The 16,483-nt window shown below is 53.4% G+C and overlaps 1 protein-coding gene across 2 annotated transcripts; it reads left to right on the top strand.

Annotated features, from left to right (window-relative positions):
- Positions 1 to 6,853: 6,853 nt before the first annotated feature.
- Positions 6,854 to 14,796, top strand: ZMYND19 (zinc finger MYND-type containing 19). 2 transcript variants are annotated; one of them, XM_086684648.1, is made up of 7 exons: positions 6,854 to 7,042; positions 7,430 to 7,545; positions 8,148 to 8,207; positions 9,758 to 9,864; positions 10,464 to 10,604; positions 13,809 to 13,989; positions 14,207 to 14,796. In XM_086684648.1, the coding sequence occupies exons 1-7, from the start codon at positions 6,985 to 6,987 to the stop codon at positions 14,348 to 14,350; spliced, it is 807 nt and encodes a 268-aa protein (XP_086540774.1). In that variant the 5' UTR covers positions 6,854 to 6,984; the 3' UTR covers positions 14,351 to 14,796. The 2 variants fall into 2 exon arrangements, with proteins under 2 accessions (XP_086540774.1, XP_086540773.1); XM_086684647.1 differs by lacking the exon at positions 7,430 to 7,545 and having other exon boundaries at positions 6,854 to 7,035.
- Positions 14,797 to 16,483: the final 1,687 nt, after the last annotated feature.

The following is a 16,483-nucleotide window of genomic DNA, read 5'->3' as shown; positions in this document are numbered from 1 at the left end:
GGAGGGGCCTGGGGCCCCGAAGGGCCAGCAGTGTGCAGCCAGCACCGGCCCGCCTGGCTTGCTTGGGATTCGGATGTTGGGGGAGAGGGAGGGGTCTGATTGGCCACACTTAAGGCATTTCTCTGTCAATACCAGGCAAATGGAGGAATTCCGGAACAAGGAGTTCAGGGTCCCTCTGGGAAGAAGGAGGATTACGGGCAACCCAAAAAGGCCCAATGTCCACAACAGAAGTCAAGAAGGAAGTGTTTTCTGGGGGGGGGGGGGGGGGGGGGGAATTTGTTGGCTGCTGCTAAGATAAGTAAGCAAGCCACAAGAAATGGAGCCCCCATACAACTCTGCACCGTCACCCACCCATCCCCTGTTCTGGAAACCGCTGCTGTGTCCTCACTTAAGCCATCAGCACAACGGCCCTGACTTCCCTGAGTGCTCATGCTCTCATGTAACCCAGGCTTCCCCCTAGGGCCTCTCAGCTGTACATGTTTATTTTCCCGAAACCCCTGTACATCTGAACCTGGACTGTGTGCTCTCCTGACCCCTTACAACAACCTCCAGACCATTTGCCCCCTCCCTAAGAGCCCCCAAGTTTAACTCATTTTCTCAGAATAGTAATCCACTGCTCCCCTGTTACTGTCATCTTCAAAGCCCAAGTCAATCCCCCTTTTTGGTGATTTCCGCTCCTGACTCACTGTCATGCTCTCCAATATCACCGTTGCAGGAATTCTTAGTGACTCCAGAATCGTGGAATATCCTTCCAACCCCCTGCTCTCTATCTTAAAATGTACCTGGGATTTGTTTCAATTAGGTGTGACAAGGTGACAGATGCAGGGACAATTGCCTTGAAAGAAGAGTGTAGTACTTCTCCTTCCCAAGAGGAGGGAGCACTTGGGGAAGTTCCGGGTTGGTCAGGAGGCAGAATTTGTTAGGGCGGCGCGTGGCCCAGAGCCTTGATTGTGTCCTCTGTGCGAAGGAATGGGTGAAGCAGGGTAGGCAAATTTGAGCAAGCTTAGGATCAAATACATCACTCCAGTGGTCTCTGGGCTGTAAGGGTGTTCTCTAGTCGTCCAGTATCTGGCCCTACAATGATTTAGGCTAGGGGAATATTGGCTTGGTGTCTGAGTTTCATAGAGGAGGTGTTTGGGGGTATGGCCTCTAGATTGGCTGGTTTGCATGTGAAAGGTGTGTTCCCAGGCAAGTTGATACCTCTAGGAAGTAGCTAGCCCTGGGAGGGGCAGCCTCTCCCCAGCCAGCGAGGCTCCCAAGATGTCAAAGCATTGTGAGATACAGAAAAATAACATGATTGATTCAGTTCTCTTGTTCCCATGTCTCCTCTCCTCCAAGAGCCCCCTCAGCTGACTTAAGCAGCTCTCTCAATGGCTTCCTTAGTTTGTCTGCAAAGATGTCTGGCAACAATTTCTGCCATCCCTTTATATTTACACTGTTCCTCCCATCAGAATGTTGGGCTCCTTCCCCTCCTGTAGAATCTGGGCTGTCCCCTTGCTTTAACTAGCTGGACTGCAATGAAACAGATGCCATAGAAGTTGCTGGCTCTAAGGAGGCCTCACAGCTTGTTCGTATTCCCTTGGCGTCCTGAACTACCATTTCAAAGTATCTGGTTACCCTACTGGAGAAATCAGAGAGGGAGAGAGAGGGAGAGAATGCCTGCACGGGGGAGTGAAAACATCCCAGACTGCCTGCATCAGTCACAACCAATGACTGGTTGTGTGAGTGACCCAAACAATCCTGATTTATTACTTATTCTGAAAATTAGGCTGCATTCAGCCAGGGGGCTTTTCCACTCTGTGTGGGGTCTGCTGAGGACAGAAAGTCCAAGATCTGTTTTTCATTTACATGTCTGATGCCTCAACTGAGGCTGGTCGGGTGTCTCTTCCATGAGGCTTCTCCACATGGCTGCTTTGGGGTTCTGCACAGCACAGTGGCCTCCAGAGAGTGAGACTGATTACCTGGCAGCAAGTCCCCTAGAGGGGGGAAGGTGAAACTGCCAGTCCTCAGGCCTGGGCTCAGAGGTCCCAGAACTTTCTACACCATGAAGTGCATCAAAACGGTCACAGGACTGGTGTGGGGGAAGCACCACACCCACAGAGGGAAGGGATTGATTGTGACCCTTTGAGACAAACTGCCACACCTGCAACTGCAGAAGAAGCCACCAGCTGAGCCCAAGCTACACCACGGGTCACAGGAGAATAAAGTGGTTTTAACCTGCTGAATTTGGGGGTGGTTTGTGATGCAGCAACAGATGCCTGGGACAGAAGTCGGCACTTGGGAGTGAGATATTGCTGCAGTAAAATTCTAAAATCTGACACTGACTTTGAAGCAGGCAGCAGGTGGACACTGGCAGTGAGAACTCAGCTGAGGGAGGCCATGTTCAGAATTGGCAGGAAAATGGTGAGCCCGTGGCCTGTGGTAACATGGAAGACACAAAATGTGTCTAATGATCTGATTTTCCCAGCAGAAAGCTTCGAGGCTGATTGGGTTTGCTCAGTTAGCCTAACCGAGATCAAGGAGAGAACGTACCAAAGAAGTAGCTGTTCCATACTCCGGCAGCAGGTAGATGAGGTATTTCCAAGCCAGGTCTTGCTACATTGGAAAATCAAAACTTTTTCTCATTCTCGGCCTTTACAGGCGGCAAATAGTTCTAAAGGTGAGAAATGGCATCATGGTAAAAACTAAGTCCAGAGTACCTCCTGCAAAATATGAGGGTTAAAATAAATTCAAGGGCACGGTTGTATGATCCCTTGTGAAGATATTTGAGGATTTCCGGTGGGGGGGGGGGGGGGAGTCCTCATAGACCCTGCCAGCCACACAAAGGGCTTCTAAGAATCTTGAGGTCATCGTTCCACAGCACCTGACTCAGCCCGCAGGAGAGAACAGCCTTCTTAAAGACATTTGCAGTATAGCTTTTGTTTAGTAAAGTGAGATACAATTTTGATATATAGAAATCCAGTTGTGTGTGTGGGTGTGTGTGGGTGGGTGGGTGTTTAAGGGTTGAAATAACAGAGTTTGAAATAAAAGGTGTCTGGGCCCCTGCTTTCTACAGGCAGGAAGCAGACTAACGAAGACACTCAGCTGCAAACACGCCGTTTCCTATGGAAAAGGGGGTCACTGCAAGTGCATGGCCCAGTGCCCAGAGGGAGGAACTGAGAACACTCAAAACAGTAACTGAAGGAACCATTTGCAGGGCGCAGACAAGCCCTGATCAAGGAATATTGTGACAGGTGTTAGCTGGGTTCCAAAATTGCTGTGGACCAGTGACTAGGGGTACATTCCGCCTTTTTGAACAGGGGGTCTGTTCACTTAAACTGTGCTTCACCACTGAATGTTGGGTATTGGGGGGCAGATAACATGCCCTTGGAGCAAAAGGCACATCCAATGGCACATCCAATGTGCCTCATCCATCTGGCCCTGTTGCGTATCACAATATACTGGACTCCAAGCCTAATGCCTTGATGAGATGGTGATTCTGGGGTCACTTGGGAGGCACACTCTCAAAAGGGAGGAGTATGAATCATTGGAGGCCAAAGGGTGGGCTGGGGCAGACTCTTCCACTAGTCCCCCCCCCCCCCCCCCCCCCACGGTGAACCATACTTGTGGACAGCCCTCCTACACTCATTTGGGCTTGCCCTCATGACTTGCTTTGGCCAGTGGGATACTAGCAAGGGTGATTCAAACAGACACCAAATAAATGTTTGTACGATAGGACTTATCACTTAGAGCACAGCCTCCATGTTAGAAGGAAGTCCAGCTATCATGCTTGGCCATGTGGGGAACCCTGAATAATGAGTCATCACACAAAGGTAAGTCACCCAGAGAAGAAATTCCAGGGAATTTCTGATCCATTGCAACCAAAGGAGGGACTGAGCTGACACCATGTGGAATAGAAGACCACAAGCATAGAATTGCAAGGAATAACAAATCGTTGTTGTTGTTGTTTTAAGTTTATTGAGAGAGAGAGAGAGAGAGAGAGAGAGAAAGGGAGGGGCAGAGAGAGAGAGAATCCTGAGCAGGCTCTGCTTTGTCAGCGCAGAGCCTGATGTGGGGCTCCAACCCATGAACCGTGAGATCATGACCCGAGCCAAAATCAAGTCGGATGCTTAACCTAATCAGCCACCCAGGCATCCCTAAATCAACGTTGCTTTAAGCCACTAGATTTTGGAGTGGTTAGTTAGTTGCACATCGGTAGGTAACAAAAATATACAAACATCATCCACAGTCACAGCCCTCCCTTGTGATCTCGGGTCCACACATCTCTGGCTACCACCTCCTGTCCTGCTAGCCCACTCTCTCTAGTGCTACAATTCCTGCAATCCTTTGGACCCCACGGGAACTCCAACCCACTGGCCCCGCCCCCTCTGGTATCCTTTCCTTTCCTCATTCAGCTCTGATGCCATGGGTTAGCATCCGGTCACTCTTTCAGAACCCCACCCCTGCCCCCACCCAGCACAACCAGAGTCTTGGCTAAATCCTGCCCTTCTCTTTCTCTGCACCAGCTGAAATAGGCTGAGAAAAACACAGTCACACTGTGTGGCCCCCTACTGCATTTTCCTATTTTTCTAGCCAGTTACATTATTCCTGGACCTCTCTCCCCGGACTCCCAACATTTGTTCCCCTTTCCTCATTTTGAACTGATGACTTTGTTTTCTACTTATTTGAGAAAGTAGAAAATTCTCATCAGCAGAGAACTCCCTTAAACTCCTGCCTCCACACCCACTTGCCTTTCAGAACCTTTACATCAGACTCTCCCTACTGAGCTGAGCTGCCACACCTAATCTCCCAACCCTCCTCTTGCCAGTGATTCTCCTCTATGGGATCATTCCTGTTGGTGAGCAAACACCTATATCCCCTCCCAGAGTAAAACCATCTCTCGACTTCCGTTCTCTTTCCAGTTTTGGCCCCATTTCTCTGCTCCTGTTTTTAGCAAAAATACCTCAGAAGAGGTATGTCTTGGGCACCTGGGTGGCTCAGTCAGTTAAGCGTCTGACTTCAACTCAGGTCATGAGAATGTGGGGTTGCTACTGCAGCATAACCAGGGCTCCCCTGACTGCTACAGACCACTGGATCCATGTATCTAAACACTCTATCTCTTGTATTCACTTGCTACTTGTATTCACTTGCTAAAAAGCCTTCCTGTTTCTAATCCGCCCCCCACGCCCAATCGACAGCTTGATTCATTGGAAAGCTATTCCTCTATTCAAATCCTCCAATGGACTCACTTTCCTAATTTTTTAAAAAATGTTTTATTTATTTTCAAGACAGAGAGGGACAGAGCATGAGCAGGGGAGGGGCAGAGAGAGAGGGAGACACAGAATCCGGAAGCAGGCTCCAGGCTCTGAGCGGTCAGCACAGAGCCTGACGCCGGGCTCAAACTCACAAACCGTGAGATCATGACCTGAGCTGAAGTCGGACGCTTAACCGACTGAGCCACCTAGGTGCCACTGGCCTCACTTTTCTAAGTCTAAAAGTTAAAGTCCTTATGAGTCTATTTGACCCCTCCTCTGGCCCCTCACCTCTCTGACCTTGACCCCTGTTTCTGTCAGGCACTCCTGTCTGGTCACAATGGACACCCCCACTTTTTCAAACATGCCAGATGTTCCCAGCTCAGGGACTTTGCACTGGCTCTTCCTCCAAATGCCCACATGGCCCTCTCTCCTTACACCGTTCAAATTGACTTCTCAATGGGGCTTACCCTGCCCACCACCTTCCCTAGACCCCCAACTGCCCAATGCTTATCTACTTGTTCCCCCACAGTGTTTATCATTTTCTAATGTGGCACATAACTCATCACGAGCCTTTTCTGCCTCCGTCACTGAAATATGACCAGGGGTTTCTGGTTTTTGTTTTGTGCACTGGTGTAATTTCGGGGGGTGGGGGGGGGGCGGGGAGGAAGGTGAAAGCCCAGCTAGAGTGGTTGCCAGGAGACAAGGGTGGTAGCCCCCAACGTCCTCAGGAAGGAGCTGAACCAAGCTGGTGAGCGGCTGGCACATTACCCCACCCTAGTTAACAGCTTGAGACCCAAGGAAGGTTGGTGTAGCCTGAGGATGGGCTGTGTGGGCACCACGGGCCACCGTGGTCCTCACCTGGGCCCCTGTGAGGAGGAGGTGGTGAGTGGCCAGGGAGGAAGGAAGGCGGTCAGGTGCGCCACCAGCTAACAGCATTCTGGGCTGGGCTCGGGTGTCTCCCCAGCCCCTACTCCGCAGCGGCACCCGTGCCTCCTGCCCGCTGTCCTGAGCACGGGGGACCGTTCTGGGGGAGCCGCAGCGAGCCCGGCAGAAACCTCAACCTGCAGGCCCTCCGACGGCCCCGGGGCGTGGAGCCAAGCCGCCCTCCGCAAGGGGGTTGCGCGCGGGGTCGAAAGACCGGCGCCGGGTCAGGCGTGGGGATGCAAGGCCGGGCGCGGAACCGGTGGCCGCCGGGCTAGTCGTGGAGTCAGGGGCCGGGCGCAGGACCCGGCGCTGGGTCCCAGCCGCGAGCGGGGAGCCGGCAGCAAGCAGCCTGAGCGCGGCGTCCTTCACAAAGGTTCCCGCGAAACTGACGTCGCGCGGGGAGGCCGCGCAGGCGCCGCCCCCGGCCGCGCCCCTCCCCCGCGCTACCTCTGCTCCCCAATGCGCCGGCGCACTCGCTTTCCTCCCGTTGGCCACGGCGCGGCGGCGCGCGGCGGCTAGCGCAGTGCGCGCCCCGCGATTGGCGGGACGGCGGCGGGCGGGGGTGTGTCTGCGCCGCGCCCCGCCTCCAGCTCCGCTCGCGGTGGTGCGCGCGGCGGCGGTGGCGGCGGCGGCGGCGGCGCGTGGCAGGTCCGGCGGGCGCCAGGCGGAGGCGGCCCGAGTCCGGCCCAGCCTCGTCCCGCCTGGCCCGACCCCGGCCCGCCGACCCGGCCCACCCGGCGCGCCGCGGCGCCGCCCCGGCCCGGCCCCGGTCCCGGCCCGGCGTCTCCTGAGGGAGCGGCGCCGCCGGCCGAGCGCAGGCCCGGCCATGACCGACTTCAAATTGGGCATCGTGCGGCTCGGCCGGGTGGCCGGGAAGGTGAGCGGCTCGGGAACCGGGGCGCGGGGCCGGCGGATCGGGGCGCTGGGCCGGGGGCGCGGGGTCTGGGGGCTGCGGGGCCTGGCGGGCGGGCTGGCGGCGTGTCCCCGCGGGGCAGGAGGGGGCTGGTGGCCGCGGGCAGCGCAGCGCCCTTCCGAGGCGGCCCGCTCGCTCGGTGGCAAGACGGTCTGGGTCTCGGTGCCTGCCGGTCCGTGGTGGAGCTTCGCGCAGGTTTTCACGCTGCCGGCGGTGACCGTGTCTGGACCAGCCTCAGTGGGCCTCCCAGAGCAGGGCCTCCCTCTGCTTCTCTCCCTTACCTGGCCCCGCCCTCCGCGTGTTCGAGGCTGGGGCTTCCTGGCACCTGTGGGCATTGAGGCTTGGCTGTTTCCAGGAGCCGGCCGGCCGTGCAGCTGCACCAGCCACGGACCTTACCCGGGATGGGAACCCTGTTCCCATCACCAGCGGCGGAAGCTTCTGGTGGGAGAGAGGAGCAGAGGCAGTCAGATGAAGGTAAAACCGACTTAGATCCTAGAAAAAGGCTTTCCAAGCAAGAGTGAGACTAGTCCGTTTGGGGGACTGTTTCTTGCCTTTCCTGCAGGAGCGATGTGGCTTTGGAGCGATGTGGCTTTTTACCTAAGGGAAGGGTGGGCTCCCCGTCAGCTCCCAGACCATTTCCAACTCAGTGACTGGTTGCGTTAATATCATGTCTTAAAACTTTCATTTGGAACATTTCAGACAGAAAGTTAAAAAACAGTTTAGTGAGCACCTGTGTAACGACCACCCATCTTAAGTAAACATTAATTGAAATTTTCTGGATGTTCTGCTTCAAACCCGGTCCTTTCCTGTATTCTGAGGAAGCCCCTGTCTCGGGTTAGGTCTGTTGACCCGTTAAAACAGCTTAGAGCTTAGCCAGTTCAGTGGCACGTAGGAATGAAGCCTGATACCTGCTCCTCTGGTAGCCTTGAGTGGGTCATAACCACCTGCCGTTCTGGGTAGGCTGCCTATGCCCCTCACCTGCAGGCCTCATTTAGCTTGAAGGAGCTGTTGCTGCCTGTTACTGATCCTTTATTGAGACCCTGAATGTAACGTTTTGAAACATGGTTGATTTCCAGACCAAGTACACACTGATAGATGAGCAAGATATCCCACTGGTGGAGGGCTACTCCTTTGAGGTAAGGATGGCTATTCCTTTGCTCCCCTACTTTCAGTCACTGCCTGGGGAGGGTCGTGAGGGATGGGTTTTATCCTCTGTGAGGGCAGCCTGGCTTTGGCTGCCCAGTGGAACCCCTACCACCTCTGTGATACTGGTCTTCCCCCCCACTTCTACTCCGGTTGCTGGCTCTTCCTGAAAACACATCGAATTGTGTCATGCTTGTGCTTGAGTGTTCAGTTGGACAAGCCTTGGGTCCTTATGAGGCTGTGCACTGCCACCCCACCTTTCCTCTGGCCTTGGCCCCACTGTCCCTCTGTGCCCTGGTGCTCTCTACTCTCCCTCTCCCTGAGCTCCCTTGCCTTCCGCAGTTCTCCACTGGATGAGCCAGTCCTCACCTACCAGCTCCTCCCCGTCAGAATTCCTCCAGGAGTCTGTGGACCCACTAGACTTTTATTTCAGCCTTTCATGCTTTTATAGCACAGATGACCGTTGGACAACATGGCTTTGAACTGCACAGGTTCACTTATACATGGGTCCTTTCTTTGATAAACATAGTCCAGTACCGTAAATGTATTTTTTTCCTTGTGACTTTCTTATTTATTTTTTTGAATGTTTACTTTTCATTTTTGAGAGAGGGAGCATGGGCACCGGTATGAGTGGGGGAGGGACAGAGAGAGGGAGACAGAGGATCTGAAGCAGGCTCTGCACTGACCGCAGCAAGCCTGATGAGGGGCTTAATCTCACGAACCTCAAGACCATGACCTGAGCCAAAGTCAGACGCTCAACTGACTGAACCACCCAGGCGCCCCTCCCTAAGACTTTCTTGAAAACGTGTTCTTCTTTCTAACTTTACTTTATTGTAAGAATATAGCATATAACACATGCAACATACAAAAATATTTGATACTCGTCTGTTGTTGTTAAGGTTTCTGGTCAGCAGCAGGCTATTAGTAGTTAAGTACTGAGAAGTTAAAAGTTACACGTGGATTTTCAGCTGTGTGGGGCTTACCTCAAGGATGAACTGTAGTTACTTGTCCGAGGCTTTGTTTTTCTTACTGAATTGTGGGCTTTTTCTAAAAGTGGGAGAATTTATTTCTCTGTGTTCACAGTGTTTTACAGAGTGGTTTGTAAGTGAGTTATTGCTGGGATACAGGGCTGATTTCTCACATCTGGAAGTCTCTGCAGAGCTCTGGGTCCCAGAAACAGGCCCCATATATGTATCCTGGTTTGTTTGTTTCACTTAATTTTTCTTTCTTTTTTTTTTTCTTTTTAATTTTTTTTAACGTTTATTTTTGAAAGAGAGAGAGAGAAACAGTGCATGAGCGGGGGAGGGGCAGAGAGAGAAGGAAACACAGAATCCAAAGCAGGCTCCAGGCTCTGAGCTGTCAGCACAGAGCCCGACGTGGGGCCTGAACCCATGAACCATGAGATCATAACCTGAGCCAAAGTCGGATGCTTAACCGACTAAGCGACCCAGGCGCCCCTTTCACTTAATTTCTTTAAGAGGGATTTCCAATGTAGCTAAGAATCAGAAACTTTTTAACAGACCTTTTCTTTGCTCCTTCTCAGGCCCGGATGGAAGTAGATGCAGATGGAAATGGTGCTAAGATATTTGCATATGCCTTTGACAAAAACCGGGGAAGAGGGTCAGGAAGGCTGCTTCACGAGCTGCTGTGGTAGGTGTCTTCAAACTGCTTATTTTCTATTTGGGTACCGCATGAGCCCTGATGCGCACATAGAGCCTGCAGAGACACCTGCCCTCATTGACAGAAGATGCTTTCCCTGAGTCGTGCTCCCGCACCCTCTTAGTTACCTTTGGGTCACTGCCATTAACTCAGAGGAATGGCTCATTCGCATATTGTGTCACTAATAGAGCAGCCTAAAAGCGCATTTTTTGCTCGTACTTGCTCCAGACACAGCCTCCTCTGGGGTAGGGTGGGGTCTGCTCCCTCCACTGGGCTCTCGCTGAGCCTGTCGGTGGGATGTGAGGAAAGGACTGCCTCTCCTTGGTGTGCATGGTGTAGTTCCACAGTGCCTGGGACTACTCTGATGGGGAAGTCTCTAGATTGTGTTTGATGGTCGGGGTTCTGTCAAGGGGCTGGACTGTCAACACGGTCTGTCTTGTTTGGCCACGGACCGACACGCTTAGATTCCTCTCAACACCCTCGTTCCTAATTGTCCCCATCAGCGTGATGAGGGGCCAGTTCAGATCATAGGGCGGAAGTATTTGGGAAGGCCAGAGGAGGCTGATTGAGGGAGACGCCTTGTTTTCCAGGGAGCGGCACAGGGGAGGCATTGCTCCTGGGTTTCAGGTGGTACACCTCAATGCTGTGACTGTAGACAATCGCCTGGACAACCTGCAGCTGGTGCCGTGGGGCTGGCGGCCCAAAGCCGAAGAGACATCCAGCAAACAAAGGTGGGGCTTCTCGGGGCCGGGGGAGCCGGCAGAGGTGCCTCATGGAAGGTCCTCCTTCAGGCTCTTGTTACTAAGAGGGGCCCGTGTCTCCACTCTGATCTGATGCTTCTGTGGGAGTGGAGACCTTGATTATTTTCCCTCAAAGTTTTCCCTCTTGTTTTCTTCACGGGGTTGGGATACCATTTTGATAATTTTTTTTTTTTTTTTTTAAATGTTTGTTTGTTTCTGAGAGAGAGAGAGAGACACAGCACAAGTAGGGTAAGGGGCAGAGAAGGAAGTAGACACAGAATCCTGTGAGCTGTCAGCACAGAGCCTGATGTGGGGCTCGAACTCACAAACCGTGAGATCATGACCAGAGCTAAAGTTGGACACTCAATTGAATGAGCCACTCAGGCGCCCCTTCTAATGATTGGCTCTAGTGGGGAGAAGAGCTGTCTGGGCTGGATGCCTGCTCATGGGCAGGACTTCTCCTTTGTGTCTCTGAGAAAACTTGGACATCTTTATCTGGGGATGCCTCCTGTACACACACATGTGCATCTTTCTGTCATGCTCTTTGGCTAAACACCTAAGCAGTGGCTTAAAAGAAGCAAGAGAGTGTGGTTTGGGGGCTCTGCTGCTCAGTCTCTGCCTCTGCATGGTCCTGACAACAGTGCTGCTCAGGCTACTGCGGGTGTCCCCCTTGGGCGAGTAAGATGCTCTGAGGCAATTCCCATGGCCCCAAGAGCAGTCTGGGTGTGAGCTTCATGGAGGCCTTGGGAAGAGCTGGGGAACCAGCAGAATGGAAGGTAGGAGCTGAAATTAGCCAGGGTGTTCCTGGCCACGTGTGCGTTATCTGTGGGCTCACTGGGGCTCTCTGGGGTTTGTGCACGTCCTTGGGCCTCTGGGAAGGCTCTTTCATCAAACAAAATGAATGTGAAGTTAGGGATTAGCAACAGAAGGGTAAGGGCAGCTCAGCAGGCGTATCAGTGTCTGTAGATTTCCCCCTGGGTTGTCCAACACGGATGCTCATCCAGTGTGGACACCGGGAGCGGCCCCGCCTCCCCCAACACCAGACAGGTTTCCTTCTGCTCACTGGAGACCTGGAAGGGGCTGCCCACCCCTTCACCCGCAGCGGATCTGCTCCTGCTATCGCTATCAATCGTTACTCTAGGCCTCTGTGTGACTCATGGTTTGGCCAGCCTGTGGCTGAACGTTGTTACGTTTCTTCATCTGAACACTCTTTATGATCATAAGATAACCACAATTGAGAACACCTGTTTGGAAAAGGATCCATTCCATCACAGGCCACCCTGCCCAGTGGTCTCTGCTGGGTCGTGGCCTGCCTGCCCCGTTCTCCTCTAGGCCATTCCCATGAGGCCCAGGACAGGCTGTGTTCTTGAGGTTCTGTCCTTTGTGTCATCCCAGGAACTAATCAAGTGGGACCATCCTTAGTTTGTCAGCTAGGGATTCAGACTCTCCCTCTACTTGTCGTGGGTCGGAGCCAGCCTGAGTGTGGCCTGAAATACCAGCTGGCCTGGGCATTATGTGGTCTGCACTCTGCAGGTCCTTGTGGTGGGAATCCCCCTCTTTGTGAAGCAGGGAACGTGGCGTCATGGCTTCTCCCAGGCCTGCACCTCCTGCCCTGCTTTCCTTCAGTGTGGGGCCACAAAGGCGGCTCATCCAAGGGGGGGAAGGGCCTCTCTGTCAAGGTGTGTTTTCCTCCCTTTCTGCTTCTAAGAGCCGACTGGGATTGAAACTTGCCTGTGTCGTGTAGGACTTCCTTGAAGGGCTCAGAAGGCAGCCAGCACCCTCCTACGTCCTGACACGTCCCTTTTTTTTTTTTTTCCTTTTAAAAAACCTTTCTTATTGTGGTAAAATACATACAGTGTTTGCTCTCTCAGCCATTTTTGAACGTTCAGTTTAGTAGCATCCAATACATCCACTTAGTTGTGCAACCATCCCCACCATCCATCTCCAGAACTTCCCCATTAGACACTGATTCCCCCCCAGCCTCCACCTTCCTACTCTGTGTCTTTGGATCTGAATCTTCCAGGGCTTCCTGTGAGTGGATCCTACAGGATTTATCTTTTTGTGACAGACTTAGCACAGTGTCCTCAAGGTTTATCCGTGATGTAGCCTGTGTTGGGATTTCGTCTTTTTTTTTTTTTTTTAATGTTTATTCATTTTTGAGAGACAGAACGGAGTGTGAGCTGGGGAGGGGCAGAGAGAGAGGGAGACAGAATCCAAAGCAGGCTCCAGGCTTCGAGCCCTCAGCACAGAGCCCGACGCGGGGCTTGAACTCACTGACCATGAGATCATGACCTGAGCCAAAGTCAGATGCTTAACCGACTGAGCCACCCAGGTGCCCCAGGATTTCTGTCCTGGTGTCCTATGTGTTTCGGATAATATTACTTTATGGTTATGTACCACATCGTACCCATTTGTGCATTGATGGAGCCTTGAGTTGTTTAGGTTAGGTTTGTTTACGTTTAGGTCTTTGATCCATTTTGAGATAATTTTCGTATATGGTATTAGGTAAAGGTGACCCTTCCCCTATTTAGCCCAGGTCCTCCAGGCCTGGCCCCACAGAGGGTGGTAGGTTGAAGGGGGTGCTAACCTGCTGCTTTGCTCTCGAAGTACAGGTGGTGGCACCTTTGCAGCCCAGCAGCAGGGGGAGCTGCTGAGCGCCTTCACCGGCCCTGCCCAGCCTGCGCTCCCCCTAGGGCCTGTTAGGGTGCCTCAGTTCTAGCAGCAGGTAGGATTCTTCAGTTGCAAGCTTCTGGTGTTTAGAAAGACTTAGAGCGGCTCACGGTATTGAAGGAGAGGTGGACCAGCAGGGGCAGAAGTAGGTGCCTCTGGGTCCATGAGCAGGGAGAAGGACTGCCTGGCTTTGCACAGGTGGCCAGGCTTGGCCAGGTCCCTGTACTGAGGCCGCACACTCTTTGTGCCTGCCGTGTGCCCGACAGTCCCAGGTTTTGGGAAATCTAAGAGGGAGGCAGACATAGCCCTGCTTAGACATTCTAAATACTTGGCATCCCATACAGGTAAGCCCTGCTGCATGGTGGGGGCAGGCCAAAGAAGAGTCAAGTTGTCCTAACAAAAACTGGGGCAGAGATATGCTGAGCAGGAGAAACCAGCTATCTGTCCGCAGTCAGGTCATTGTCATGTCCCTGTCTTGACCGTGTCTGGCTGGAGTATACTGAAGCATATGCTTCTCCTTTTAAGGGAGCAAAGCTTATACTGGCTGGCGATTCAGCAGCTTCCCACAGACCCCATAGAAGAGCAGTTTCCTGTCCTGAACGTGACCCGGTACTATAACGCCAACGGGGACGTGGTGGAAGAGGAGGAGAATTCCTGCACCTACTACGAGTGCCATTACCCTCCCTGCACGATGATTGAGAAGCAGGTACAGGTGCTGCAGTGAGTGCCAGCTCCGGGTTGCTCCGTACCCCGCTGCCCCGGCCCCTGCGGGCCTCTCGCGCACCTCTCCACCGCAGCCGCTGTGCCTGCCGGCTTCAGTGTATGGGCTTGCCGGGTCCTTTCTGATTGCAGCGTAGTACCTGCCCCACAACCAATTCCCTGGTGTGACCGTGAAGCCATGGTTGTCCTGTGTGTTCTTTCAGCTCCGGGAGTTCAACATTTGCGGGCGTTGCCAGGTGGCCCGGTACTGCGGCTCCCAGTGCCAGCAGAAGGACTGGCCCGCCCACAAGAAGCACTGTCGAGAGAAGAAGCGCCCCTTCCAGCACGAGCTTGAGCCAGAGCGATGACCGGGCTTCCGGACCTACCTTGGGCGTAGCAGACACAGACTGGTGGTTGACCCAGAGGTGCTGAAGAAGCCAGCGAAGTGCACCCACGGCAACTGCCACAGAGGCCCCCTCGCCACGGGCACCTCGTGTGGGCACGGCGTTCCCCTCAGTGTTCATCTCCAAGCAGAGACAGCTGGGGAGGCTCCCACCAGGACGCTTCTCATTATTTATATGTTAATATGTTTGTAAACTCATGTACAGTTTTTTTGGGGGGAGGCAGGGGGAAGGTTAGATATTACAAATAGAATCATTTGCTGTAATTCTTAACTGGCAAGCGGTTGGGCCACACATTTAAAAAGTCTAAACAGTGTCACATAGTGGAAGCTCTTTCTGGGCAGCTGCCGTCCCGAGGAGCGCGGCCTGCATGGAGTCACATCCACAAGGCACAGTAAAGGGGTGGAATCATCGAGTGCCTCCACCGTGCTCTGCTCTCCTTTTTGCCCTCTCTGCTATTGAAGTTTATTTCTAAGTTAATCAAGGTGCTGTGGGGGTGAGGGGTGGAGGTTGCCTTTATCTTTATTCCTAGGCTGAGAGAGAAGGGAGGCAGGCAGGGAGTGTGAGTGAGACCCGGGCCTGTTCTTGTCCTGGGGCAGGAGTTGCTGGGGGTGGTGAAGTAGGCGGACATGGAATGTTCTCGCCCTGGCAGTTCTCCCCTTGATTTGTGTGCCGAGTGGCAAAGAGTTCAGTGGTGGAGGTCTGCCTGGGAATTGGAGCAGCTAGGGTGAGTGAGCGCTGCTTTCCTGTCCACTCTGCTGGGCTCCCTCCCTCTCATCAGGGAGCCACAGATGTCTGAAGGCTGGGCAGCATCTTGTATACCTTGCAGAGCCACCATGGGGCACCAAGCCAGGCTTTGTGTCTGGGATCTTGCTGGTCTCCAGATCCAGCCAGCCAACCTGCTAGGGGCTTTGCTTCCTGAGAGAATGAGGCTGGCCATCCCAACTCTTGAGTGTTTGTCCTGGGCTACCCCCTGCCCCACGTTGGTCCCAAGTGCTCCTACTTTCCCTTGTGCAGCTCATCTGCCATCTTCCGGTGTGTTCCATCTGTCCTGTGTGTCCCCATTGCTTTCCTTGACTGAGAATAGCCTCTTGGTGGCGTCGGTTTGTGACTTGAGTTTCTAGTAGGTTCTTTTGCAGTCTTTGGGAGTCCTCTTGGGCAGTAGGTCTTGGAGAGCAGGACTGAGCAATCGGGTAAAGGCAGAAAGCAGGGAGCAGGAGGGTTCAGGTCAACCCCAAGGGAGGTTCTCTGAAGGCGAGAGAACCCCGTCTGCACCATGTGTGTTTTCACTGAGTAGCTCCCCTTGGTCAGTGTGGGTGAGGTGCAGCGTATTTTCTAGATGAGGAACATCTTTGCTGCATAGGTAAAGCCTGCTCTGGGTCCCTCCAAACCCTAGGTTGAGCAGCAATGGGGGCTCAGAAGCCTTTTGTGGAGGGGGATATGTATGATGCTGAGAGATCATCCGTCCTACAGACAGCAGTTGGCTGGAGCCCTTGGGACATTCCCAGGGCTGGTGTAATTCCTTCTTCCAGAGGCCAGCTCTAGTCTGGACCGTTTGGGTGGGGGGAACCCAGGTATGTTGGCATGTTGGGGTTTGGGTGGTCTTCCAGGCACAAGGCCTTGAGTGTGCTCAGGCAGTGTGCTTTCAGACAAAAAGGCTCCTGGGAAGAGGAGGCAAAAGACCACAGGCTGTGGTTTTTGCCTCTGTCCTTCGTGACCCGGCACTTCAGCCTGTCTGCATTCCCTGACCAGCACACATTATCCTGAGGTCATTATCCTGGCTACTTGCCAGAAAATTACATTGAAGTTGAAGTGCCCAGGGTCTCTCAGCAGACCTGTAGGACACCACACTAGGTCCTGATACACGGTTGATGTCTTCCACGTCGCATGGCTCATCGGAATAGCATTGGTCTGGGGATCGTGCAGCGTAGCTGCTTTGAGCAGGTGCTGCTGCTGGTAGCTGATCCCCGTCCAATTGGGCTGTGCCCCTGTACCGTGTGTTAGAGACCCCTCAAGCCTGTGCTGGTGAAGGGCTAGAGCTTAGAAGGTGGCTGTAAGGGTTCTAGAGTTGCCCGTGTAGTGGCTCCTTCCCTTTGCTCA

The sequence above is a fragment of the Puma concolor genome, chromosome D4 (assembly GCF_028749965.1).
Source record: "Puma concolor isolate L17-30 chromosome D4, mPumCon1.1.hap2, whole genome shotgun sequence".
Lineage (NCBI taxonomy): Eukaryota > Metazoa > Chordata > Mammalia > Carnivora > Felidae > Puma > Puma concolor.
The sequence above is the reverse complement of the archived record's forward strand: the minus strand, read 5'-3'. Positions and strand labels throughout refer to the sequence as shown.

Excerpts from the sequence above, each read along its gene's own strand:
- ZMYND19 (XM_086684648.1), top strand. The coding sequence starts at position 6,985 with ATGACCGACTTCAAATTGGGCATCGTGCGGCTCGGCCGGGTGGCCGGG. Across the intron at positions 7,043-7,429 it reads GGTGGCCGGGAAGGTGAGCG|CCGGCCGGCCGTGCAGCTGC; the intron begins GCTCGGGAACCG and ends TGTTTCCAGGAG. Across the intron at positions 7,546-8,147 it reads GCAGAGGCAGTCAGATGAAG|ACCAAGTACACACTGATAGA; the intron begins GTAAAACCGACT and ends GTTGATTTCCAG.